The sequence below is a fragment of the Rhododendron vialii genome, chromosome 10a, assembly GCF_030253575.1.
Source record: "Rhododendron vialii isolate Sample 1 chromosome 10a, ASM3025357v1".
Taxonomy (NCBI): Eukaryota; Viridiplantae; Streptophyta; class Magnoliopsida; order Ericales; family Ericaceae; genus Rhododendron; species Rhododendron vialii.
This window is the reverse complement of record NC_080566.1, coordinates 29,504,651-29,516,912: the sequence shown is the minus strand read 5'-3', so window position 1 is coordinate 29,516,912 and position 12,262 is coordinate 29,504,651. Positions and strand designations below refer to the sequence as shown.

At 37.0% G+C, this 12,262-nt stretch overlaps 1 protein-coding gene across 1 annotated transcript; it reads left to right on the top strand.

Annotated features, from left to right (window-relative positions):
- The first annotated feature begins 1,821 nt into the window (after positions 1-1,821).
- Positions 1,822-9,992, top strand: LOC131303098 (immune-associated nucleotide-binding protein 10-like). The gene is made up of 5 exons (XM_058329889.1): positions 1,822-1,829; positions 3,057-3,252; positions 4,311-4,669; positions 9,467-9,572; positions 9,918-9,992. The coding sequence occupies exons 1-5, from the start codon at positions 1,822-1,824 to the stop codon at positions 9,990-9,992; spliced, it is 744 nt and encodes a 247-aa protein (XP_058185872.1).
- Positions 9,993-12,262: the final 2,270 nt, after the last annotated feature.

Below are 12,262 nucleotides of genomic sequence, written 5' to 3'. Positions count from 1 at the left end.
CAAGAAAAAAGTACCAAGCAATAATGAGACAAATGGTTTAGAAAACATAAGACATAAGGATCAAGAAGAAGTTCAAGATGCTATAGATTTTTCCGTACGCTGATTTTGTTTTTGTTGTTGCCGGGTTGGTATTACGTGATGCCCACCTGGCACATACGGGCCGTTCAAAAGTGTGTTGGATGGCTCAGATTTGAAAAAAGAAAAAGAGGAGAGAGAGGGTTTTAATCTGGGTCATCCAACACACTTTTGAACGGCCTGAATGCACCGAGCGGGCACGGGCACGGGCACGTGGTATTCATCCGGTACCCAAAAATTTCTCTGTCTTTCACGCTAATTAGTGTGGCCGCTATTTAATTTTGTGGGTCCTAAGGGCCATGAAGTACTGAAAGAGTAAAGGTAAAAAGGGAAAAAGAAGAAGTGTAACTTAGAAACAAAACACGGACAACAAAAAAGAAAGAGACATCGACAATGACACTGAATCACAACTATTGAAACATTAATTAATGGATTTTACGAGGTAATGATTAATACTACTTCATATTCTTATCCTTTGCGTGTCCTCAAGTGAGCACATCAATGGATTTTCATACTTCTTCTGGTAAAATTTCACTCAAGATTTTCAGTTCGAAACATTAATTAATTGTTAGGTCTTTCCCTGTGCACATAAGCCTAATACGTTGGAGAGTATTTATAAAGTCCCGACCACATCTGATGGATCTAATATACATTGAATGATCCATATTCACTTAAAAGACTAAACCTTATAAGAGTTGAGTCATCCAATAATATATTAAGGTCTAACTCTTTTTCTATTTATCCGATCCGAGACTCAATCTTTTACACATATTTCCAGCAATCTCCCTATAATTTATTTTCTTATTCTTTTCTTCCTTAATGAGGAACCAAACATCCACTGATTAAAAGTTCTTATTTTCCTTTCGTTTCCTTTGTTTTCCCTATATTCCAAACAGAGGGTCAATCTTTTTCAACTTCGCAATCAAGAGTTCCATTAATTCCATATGATATTTTCATGTGATACTTTCTATGTTCAATCGTTTTGAACTTCGCAATCTACAGTTTGATATGATACTTTCTCTGTTCTAAATTGCTAGTTCGTTATAGGAATTCGAACTTTTTACGGAAGCATGCATTAATAAATGCATTTACGCTTAAAAAGGTACATTGATTTGAAGCAATGCCCTTATATTTCAATTTTTGAATAAATCATTGTTATTGCGGACTATTTTAGAGGATTGAATACATTTTGTTTTGACTTATCGAAAATAACTAACAATTTAAAACATCTCAAAGTAGTATAAGGAACGAGCAATTCGGAACAAAAAAAAAACAGCGCTTGTTTGAAACTCGGGGATAAGAAAGGAAAATAGAAGAAAAGAAAGAAAATGAAGTGTAAAGGAAAATTACTCTCTGTTCTGTTATTTATCTTAATGTTCCCTTAAACCAAACAAAGGAAAAGTTAATTTCCCTTCATTTCTTTTTCTTTCCATATGTTTCAAACAAAACTCTTTTATTGGTGATTGAAAAATAAAAAGTAACGTAAATATATTTGATAGTCTTTCATTTTTCTACAATATTTTGCAAATCACACCGCCCAATATTTCGGTCAACAATGCTCCAACAAATACATAAAACACTTACGCGCACTCACTCACAATATGAGTGGATCTCACACAGTACCCTAGGCCCTGCATGTATTTCAGTAGTGCATAATAAGTTTTTCTTTCCCCTCCAACTGGAAAGCTGACTCCTTCTTTGCTCCCGCATCAATCTGCTTGCCAACGACTCGAATTGATAGATCAGATGGCACTGTAAGTGGTTGTGGCACTGGTTCTTTTTGCACTGAGATATATTCCTTTATGGAAACTAGGGGTACCAAATTGAACCCAGACCCATTAACAAATTAAGACCCATCAACTAGAAAATAGACCCAACTCAATCCATTTATTAGTTGGGTAAGAATGGGTTCAAACCCAGTTAACCCATTATTAGTTGGGTCATAATTGGGCATCAATTTGGTCAACTTTAATGACCCAATGGGCAATGAAAGTAACCCACCAAATTCCATCTCTTAATTGATCTCTTTTGCAATTGGAAAGTGGAGGAGTATGGCCCCCCTCCTTCTCTCTCTCCCCCCCCCCCCCCCCCCAAATCAGCAAATCTCTCTCTCTCTCTCCCTCCCTCCCTCTCCCTCCCCCCGCCCCCCCCCCCCCCCCCCCAAATCAGCAAATCTCCAGGAGCTCGCTCTCTCTCTCTCTCTCCCTCAATCTCCAGGAGCATGGTCTTCTCTCTCTTTTATTCAATTATTTTGTGCTAAATTACACACGTTCAAAAATATTTTGAATGGTCCGAATTAAAAATCAATTGTAACCGGTAATAGTTATTTTGACCAGTCCAAATTGAAAACACATCTCATCCATTAATTGCGCGAATGGGCCCGTAAAATTATGCTTCGCCGTGAATAAATTTCTCTCATGGTAGTCCCGCAAAGGGTTTGGATTAAAAAATTGACTTATTTTTTTGTCCTTATTCAAATTTTTTTTTGCATTTTTTTTGTTTTGTGTCATATTTTTGTGACATATTAATTTGTTTTGATGAGAGGAATCGGAAAAGTAAAAAAATTTGATCGAAACTTATAATTTTTTGAATAAAGACAAAAAAAAATCAATAAGACAAAAAAAATTACTTATTCTCGTCTTTTTGAAAAAAATTATGAGTTTCGATCATAATTTTTTTTTACTTTTCTAATTTTTCGATCATAATTTTTAGTATATATGTAATTGGGTTAATGGGCGGGTCGGGTTTGCTTTCAAATAAATGGGTCGGGTTGGGTATGGGTAATTAGACTCATAGTTAATGGGTCTAAATGGGTCAATGACCCATTAAAGACCCAACCCACTAACAACTTATCCAATTTGACCCAAACCCGCCCGTTTGCCACCCCTAGTGGAAACATTGATCGATCAGCTCGTTGTGCTTATAGTTTTGATCAAAATTTCTCTTCATTTTCACTGCTCATCCAAAATTTTCTTGGCCAGGAACCAAGATGAAGAAACAAGGGGGAAAGACTCCAAGGGGAAGGAAATAGCAGCTGGAAACAGTAGACGAATCACAAGGCCCCCACTCAGTTTCTTAGCGATTCTCTACGAACACGGCATAGCCCTCGACACTTCTTGTCCTGACCAGCTCTGTCAGCAGCTTTATGACGGTGTTCTCTTGAAGCCCAACAAACTGGTAAGTTCTTTAACCGAGATCCCAAGAACTAGATTCAATGGGACAACGTTGTTAATCTGTGATTCTCGCCGGGATCACTGAGGATGTTAATTTTCCTACCCATTAAAATGATAGAACAGAGTGAGGCCTACAATGTTTTTAGGATACGCTTCGCTGTCAATCGCCGTGGAGTAAAATTGCATGAGTTTTTGCCGTTATGATATGTGATTCAATAAGAGCCTCGTGCATGAAGCGACTTCTTCTTTTTACTAGCTAGCTCATGGGTTTTGTTCATGTTCTTATCTTGTTGTCGCAAAAGTACTTTGTTGATGAGAAGTCAAACAAGAATTGCTTCGTGCTATTCGCAAGAGAACTCACAGTCGTCCATGGTGACAATCCTGATTATTGGAGATGGATGGAAGATAACGAAACAAGGTAAGAAAATTATTTCTAGCAACTTCATCTTACCATTAATTAGTGCAAGCTCTATTTAACACTTATAATCAGTACTCAAACCAATGGGGCCAAATTATGAGTAATTTCCTTAATACTAGCGCAACATCGGAAATCTATTTATGTGGGGCGAAATTCATCTACCCTAGGTTAATGAGAAGACGAATTCCCCTGAGGGTGTAGAAATGGAAGAGTGAACCGATGTTTAGGATGGCATGTTGCAGGTTTGGAGCACTTTTTTTTTATTGGCAAAAATAATTTCATTTATCACGATAAAATCAGGATACAAAATGAAATCAGTACAATACAGTAGGATAAGAAATGCATTGAGCAACTTCTTGCAAAATCTTAACCTACATCTCCGCCTAGCCTCTCGATTTTTAAGTAAAATGTGTCAGCCATTGTATTTCACATACTATTACCAGCACCATCCAAAGGCCACCTTGCTTGGTAATGCATCTTGCTCTTGAACATCTATAGTTTTAAGTACTAGGCAGCAACAACAGTGGTACTTGAAATTCAAGAGCTTTACAATTGAGTACTAATATTATATCCACTCACATATACCAAATCTAATATCATTTTCAGACATTGATAGTTTAAGATTCTCATTTCTTGTTTTGTAGCGGGAAAGACATATAGAAGTGGCTGAGCTATTGAAGATATGTTGGTTAGAGATTGGAGGCGCTATCCGAACAATTAATCTCTCACCAGGAACTTTGTACGAAATTGTATTTATCCTGATGAAACGTAACAACGACTCACAGTTCAATTTGGATCTTACAATCAAACCCCAACACTCAAAAGCTTTGAAGCGCTCTGAAAGTTTAGAAGACAAGCCTCTGAACAATTGGTTTGAGGTCTTGGTAGGTGAGTTCGTGTTGTCGGCACAGTACGTTGGATACATGGAATTCAGCCTGGGGCAATATGATGGGGACTGGAAGCACGGACTTGTCGTTAAATGTGCTATCATTCGACCTAAGAAGTAACGACATAAAATTTGGGATGCTATCGGAATTGTATGCTTGATTGAAAACAAGGGATGTCAAATGTCCACTTTGGTTTGTTTATCTGAAAGTTCATGGCATTGAATTTAGCTATTCGTTAGGCACATTTCTTTTGCTATTATCTTGTTTCTTATTTATGTTAAGTTGTTGCTTGTTCAAAGATAGTCCCCGGAGTGCCCTACTATGGGACATCGGACTTCAACCCGAATTTGAAACCTGTTTGAGATGTTGAATTCACTACAACAAAATACACAATTCCCGACTAAACTTTCCCGACTAAAAAATGTTTAGTTGGAAAATATAAGCCAATCACCGACTAAAGAATTTTTAGTCGGTAAAATATAAAATAGTTGCCGACTAAATTATTTTGGTCGGCCAAAGAATATATTTGCCGGCTAAATTTAAATTTAGTCGTGAAATATCATTTTTTCGAATTTGATAAAATAGAAAATTAATTCCGACTAAACTAAATTTAGTCGGGAACTTACTTTTTTCCGACTAAATTTAAAGTTAGTAGAGAAATATCATTTTTTCTAATTTAATAAAATAAAAAATTAATTCCGACTAAACTAAATTTAGTCGGGAACTTACTTTTTTCCGACTAAATTTAAATTTAGTCGTGAAATATCATTTTTTTGAATTTTATAAAATAAAAAATTAATTCCGACTAACCTAAATTTAGTCAGTAATTTCTTTTTGTGCCGACTAAATTTAAATTTAGTCAGCAAAAATCACTTTTTTGAATTTAATAAAATAGAAAACGAAATTATATTTTCCAACCACATATATTTTAGTCTGGTAATATCATTTAATCGGAATTAAAAAATGAAATACATTTCCCAACTAATAGGTTTAGTCATGGAATATCAACTTTTCTATCTTTTTAAAAATTTCAAAGGAAGGAAATATTTGTTCCAACGACATTGATCACGATACAACCTTTCTGATCACTACCGCTCATTTTTTTTCCTTCTTAATCATAAGATTCTCCTAAAATTTTGGCTCGATCGGGCCAAGGAAGCCCCTTTATCGGCACATAAATTCTTAAATGTAAAGAATTTTGTTGTCCGATTAAGTGCTTATCCATATGCGGCTAACTTCACTCTTGGTACGAATGTTTAAATTCGTATTACGTCAAAGATAGATGATTTCGATCGTGAAAAAATACCTCTGGCGGGCTCGGTTAGTTCACTATAACACTTAAACATCTTCGAACGTACGAATGTTTAAATTCGTATTACGTCAAAGATAGATGATTTCGATCGTGAAAAAATACCTCTGGCGGGCTTGGTTAGTTCACTATAACACTTAAACATCTTCGAACGCATTAAATGCCTTTCGATAATGTGGTCGCCAATACCAAATGATCTCCGATTTTAATGACAATGCTATATTAAGTAAGACGTGAAATTAAAATGCCTCTATATGTCTAATTTATTGTGTAAAATCTGTAGAACTGAATTTAAATTGTGGAAGGAGTTAAAAATCATATACTGAACTACTGTTGCGAAACTGTCAGTGCTGATAGCACTGTCGCACTTCACGGAAACGGCTATAACTCTGCCTAGAAAACTCGAAATCACATTCCGCTTTCTTTGTTGGAAACTAGACACATAGAGCTTCAACTATATGTAAGCCACGTGCCTTAGTTGTGCCTGACTAATAACAGATTTTAGTTTGATAGGAGGATTCCAGAAAATTCATGGAGCGTAGCATTGCTAGATTTCATAAAGCATTTAATGCATTTCATTTGCTTTTGGGCATGATCTTTGCTTGTAAACCTTATGGCTGGAACGTTATTCATATTTCTAGGTGGGGATATCATAAGGACTGTCATTGTGACGTCTCCTGCTTGTAGGGAATAGATTCTGTACAGAGTTGGTGTTTTTGTAAGGTGAGAATGTACAGCTTCAATACAAATTCACCAAATTCTCCCTTCTCTTGATTGCTTGTTCGTTTTGCGTGGACAATTGATGCACCTCTCCACTTAGCTTTTGTACAAGATTCATCAATGATTCAATTTCCTCTTCATTTTCTACAACAAAGGTCTTCAATAACTAAAATTGGAATAGGTGGAGGAAGAAGTAGATATTTAACCCTTCTTTTTTACTGCTGCATTATCCATGTTGTAGGTTGTGTGGCTAGCTCTAATCTTATAGTTGTTTCTGTATGCATAATTATGTCAAGATAATTTTTCGTTCTAGCTTCTAATTAGTAAATATTTACCATGTTCATGCTTTGTGCAATGGGATACACTAGTTCATAAATACTAATAATAGATTGTTCTTTTTTTTTTTTGGTTTTTTACAGGGACGGCATTTTAATGGAGTATCGTGCGGGATGTTGGTTTTTGACTACGAAGGTCGAAGTTGGATTTTGGTTGTGGACGTCCTTGGATTTTTTTTGGTTATCCGTTTGTTGAAGTTGAGTGTCCACGGGGTTTGGATACATTTTGTTACTGAGCTTGGATTTTTTTTTTTAATTTTCTCCCCATGGTGGATGTGTTGTTATTTTGCACTCTAGGAATTTGGATACAAGTTTTTTAACTATTTGGTGGACACCTCTATTTATGAAAGTTTCTATTTATTTCTTGAAATTTTTATTTTGTATTAATTGCATTAGGTTGGCAATTTTGTGCATTTAATGGTTGTTGGCTGAAATGTGGAAAAAATTTGTAGAAAATTTTGGAATGACAAATTGGTATGGAACATTTCCCGACTAAAGTTTAGTCGCCAATAGGTCACAAATTAGTTGATTCGATATGACATTTACCAACTAAACTATTAGTCGGTGATAATTAAAACACATTCCCCGACTAAACGATTAGTTGGCCAATAGGTAACACATTAATCCCCGACTAAATAATTAGTCGGCCAATAGGTTAAACATTCCCCGACTAAACCATTAGTCGGCAAATAGGTTATACATCCCCGACTAAACAATTAGTCGGCCAATAGTAACACATTCGCCGACTAAAAAGTTAGTCGGCAAAGGTGTATACTTTAGCCGACTAAACTTTTTTTAGTCGGCAACAACCTTTGCCAACCCTCTTCCACCGACTAACTTGCCGAGCAAAATTTTTAGTCGGCGAAGGCTTTTGCCGACTAAAATGCCTACAATTGCCGACTAAACCGTTAGTCGGGAATGGTGTTTTTTCTTGTAGTGATTGCCAATCTTTACGAAAGGCAAATTCTCCAGAGACCTTAATAATCTTTGCAACCAAACAAGTTATAACATTCTAGTAAAAAATACAAAGGGAGAAAAATGGACAGACAACTCCCTTAGCAGAAATCTCAAAATGAAAAAAAACTGGGTCCTAGCATATTGTAAACGGATAACTCCTCACCCACAAGGTGTCCCACAATTCAACCAGGGAAAGGTAGGGATGGCCACTTCGGCTAATGACCCTACCCGCTCACATCCTGTCTCGAATAGATCTAAAATTCGGGGATGTGGGGGATTTTTCTAGAGATTGGGTAGAGGATTCGATGATGATTTTTAAAGTTTTTGTGTAGAGAGTTGATTAAGATGCACATAGTGTATTGTAATATTTGTTGTTATTAATGTATTTCTTACTCTTCCACCATAAAGAATTTATTGGAGGCCTCGATTTCATCCAAAAATATATGTGGAGGTGGCCCCATACATAGTGACCAATAAAAGAACTTTGTCCAACAAGATAATTTTGAGTGGGGTCATATATGTTGCCAAGAATTCTAGGAATATCGATGGAAGCGGATCCAAAATTTTTGTACTCATCAAGTCTCACATCAGTGACCAAAGATCTTAATTTTACAGAAAAGATTTCCTTAACAGATTCTATAGAAGAATTAGCTCAATGAGATATGGATAAATGCTTGAACAATTCACCAAGTTTTTGGTTCAAAAGTTAGCAATACAGAATTTTATGGCAGAAAAATGGATGAATTATTCAAGAACTTACCAATATCTGAATGAACCGATTTTTTAACACGGCATTTCGAACATTATTATTTGCAAAATAAACTACTAAAACCATATATGGGCACACAATTGAGAATTGGATACTTGCTTACTTGGTCCAACTTGACAAACTTTTGGTAAAGAATGATGCCATGTTTCATTTGAGAATTGGATACTTGCCTACCTGGTCCAACTTGACAAACTTTTGGTAAAGAATGATGCCATGTTTCATTGTGAAGAATCCCATGTCCACAATCTTAAGGTAAAAATAAAAATTTGACATGTAAATTATTTGATTGAAGAGAGCCTCGAATTCTAGGTGTTGGATAAGGATTCCGGGTCCCTGTAGCCCTGAAGAGTCACTACACTTTAAAGCCCTGCCAAAACGGTGTAGTTTTGGGGTAGAAAATAAGACACTTGAGTTTCGCCAAAATGACGTCATTTTGGTCTTCTATAGTTCTATTCCTAAACTAGGGAGAAAGTCTGCCGGCGTACTCTATTACCAACACCATATCTCCTCTCACACCAGCACCATTGCAAACAAGGAAACCCACCATCGCCACTTGACATGCGTCCACCATAACCACCAAAAGCTCGACGCCACCGTAGTGAACTATTAGATCATAAAGTACTCTCAATTTTATTTTGTGAATTCGATTGTTGAAAGTAGGGATGGTTGAGGCACTCTCAATTCTTTGATATACTTGACTGTGGTTAGGGTCCGCTGATGTTGCTTCTCTTGGAGCTACGTATTAATTTGGTTTCTTAGTCGGTTTTCATTTGTGTTGCTATTGGATCTATCATTTGAAAATTGGTTTTGAAAATTTTCATAGCTACTTGAAGCTGTTAGAGATAGATCCTTTGAAGATTAACTTGGGATTCAAATTTGAGTTGAAACATTCGTATTTGTTATACGGGACTACAAATTTGGTGTTTCAAGTTTTTTGGGTGTTGAGTTTGAATGTGGTTGAGACTTAGTCAAATTTGCAGTTGTTTCATGAACACCTTTTTGGGCATATCCAACTTAGGGCGTGGTTTGGGACGGCCTTGAAGGCGCTTTGTTTGACTTTACATATTGTATTTGTGCGCTCTCGTTGTGGTTTAGTTTTTTGGTTTGGTTTGACAATTTGGTTTAATTTTGGCTATTGGGACTCGAAATTTAAAGTTGTCACGGCTTTGTTTGTGTTTCAAGTTAGCTTGATACTTTAGAAATTTGGTCCTTTGATTTCGCATGGGTTTGTTCCGATGTTTGAAGATTTGGATTGAGTTTTGGTTCATCTGTAGTTGGTTGCTTGTTCAATTCCGTTCGTTCATCAAGAGCTTGATTGTTTCCTTGGAATCTTGTTGGTTCGAGCATGAAGAGAATGGTTTTGGGTAGTTCCTTATGCGTCCGTGCTTTGAGTGGCATATGGATACCTCGCCAAGGTGGAAATTTGTGGTGATCAGTTGGCCTAGTATAGTCATCTCTGTCTGAATTGAGATGATGGCCGTTCGGATGGTCGTCGACAACGTCGTTTTGAAGCTCTCTGTTTATTTTCGTCCTGACGGTAGTTAAGCCCGTCTAGGTGCGCGGCAACTTAGGATTTTGCACTATATGGCTTTTATGGAGTTAGAAATCTACTTTGGCAAGGATTTTTTTAGAAAATATTCTCTTATGACAAATACTTTGTGTCGGGATTCATTATTTGCGTGCGAGAGAAAATGTAATACTCCCTCTGTCTCCTTTTTAAAGTCCAATATTTCATTTTGGGTTGTGCCTTAATAAGTGTCCATTTTGTAAAGTTAGCGGATAAAAGTTGATATATTTTCCATTTTGTTTCTAAAAGTAGATTCCATTTTGAAAAGTTAGTGAGTAAAAATGTAATAATAATATCTCCATAAAGGGTAAATTGGGAAAGTGGAGGTAAAAATTGAGGTGAAAGATGTAATGATGATATTTTTTTAATAAGTTGGAATTACGAAACGGGACATTTAAAAATGGACGAAGGGAGTAGTCTCGTATAATTTACTTGTTCGGCAAACATTCTCTTATTATAAATACTTGTACTGAGATTCATTATTTACGTGTGAAAGAAAACATCAGTCTCAATTAGGATTTATGAGAGAATATTTGTATTTTTGGATTTGGTGAGATTTTAGAGGGGTTACTGCAGATACATACTCTTTTTTAAAGCTCTTTTGAGCATTCGTTTGTACAACTTACAAGCGCACATTTTGTTACTTACTTTTTATCAGGTTCTTGATGAGAGTGGATTATACATTTTCTCCACCACTAATGTAATTCTATCTTTTCGAACTTTGCAATCTGGAGTTCCATATGACATTTTTACGTGATACTTATCATTTTGCATGTGTGATTTAAAAACTAAGTTTTATTGGGTAATTGTGAAATAAAAAGTGAGCTAGATACCGTCTATGCAAGTTTCTTTTTGATCGGCAAATTTTTTTATTAATCTCTGCAATAGTACAAAGATTAAAAGGACAAGGGCATAAAAAAAATTAAAATTACTTAATCTTTAACACTACCCGAGATCCAATCACAGGTCCGAGACCAACCAAAGCCTAAACACCCAAAAACCCAAACCACCACCCTGCCAAAAATCACAAAAGATCGGGATATGAAACGCGGTTACTATCGCATAAACTGCTGTGAATTTGCCATATGTCGCCAATCCCAAAAAAACGCCCCGAGCCATATCCGCAAATGCCTTGCATCCCAACCATCACCCGTGAGAAACACCTCTGCAATTGCTGCTATCAGAAACCCATATCCAAGCTCCAATCACCACCTTCAGCCGCCAGCAACCACTCTGAACTTGCTGCTACCAAGCCGTGAAAACACCCACACTGCACCATGGTCCATAGACCCATGGCCGCCAAAAGCTTGCTGCCGACTTGATACCGTATATGCAAGTTGATGAGTCAGTTTTTGGCGCGGTCAATCTTAATAATCTGTGAAAGAGAACTCGACACCGGTGTCGTGCCAGCCAACACCCCTTTTAATACCTAAGTTAGAATATTAATTTGTGGAGAAAACTATATAGAGATCAAGCAAATTATGTTGCAAGAGTACTCGTGTGACTATCCCTATATCCCCATTGCATGGGGAGTGAATATATAGACGTTTTAGAAGTAGAGCCCTAGTATGAGCAGTGTTCTAAAAAGCGGCCGCCTAGGCCTATTAGTCCCCGCGGTGGTCCGACGCCTAGATTAGACAGCCAACTAGTCGGGTGCCTAGTCCCTGTCTAGGTGTTAGGCGACCAACTAGGCTAGTCACCCCTTTTCCGCCCGACTAGTGCCTTGCGATTTTTAGAACATTGAGTATGAGTGTATCCTTGGATCGTGGGATACGATGTTGACAAGGGTGGCATCGATTATCTCCAATAGCCAGCCCTATTCCGAAAGTAACACGACCCAATAACTTGGGAGCGTCTATATAACAAGTTTTTCTTTACCCTCCAAACTCCAAAGCTGGCTCGTATGTACTTGTTGGATATTGTAAAGGATGGAGAGTATGGAACCGTTTACCTCACAATCTGTTAATGGAAGTGCCAAATACCAGAAATCGTGTTAGTTGCTGTTTGGGTTGAGTCGCGGACTAGGTCGCTATCTTTAAGACGTTTCGCGGC

What these genes read in the sequence shown, in the direction of transcription:
- LOC131303098 (XM_058329889.1), top strand. An exon ending in GCTATCATTCGACCTAAGAA is followed by an intron (nt 4,670 to 9,466) that starts GTAACGACATAA and finishes AAATTTTCATAG; the next exon opens with CTACTTGAAGCTGTTAGAGA. An exon ending in CTACAAATTTGGTGTTTCAA is followed by an intron (nt 9,573 to 9,917) that starts GTTTTTTGGGTG and finishes GTTCATCTGTAG; the next exon opens with TTGGTTGCTTGTTCAATTCC.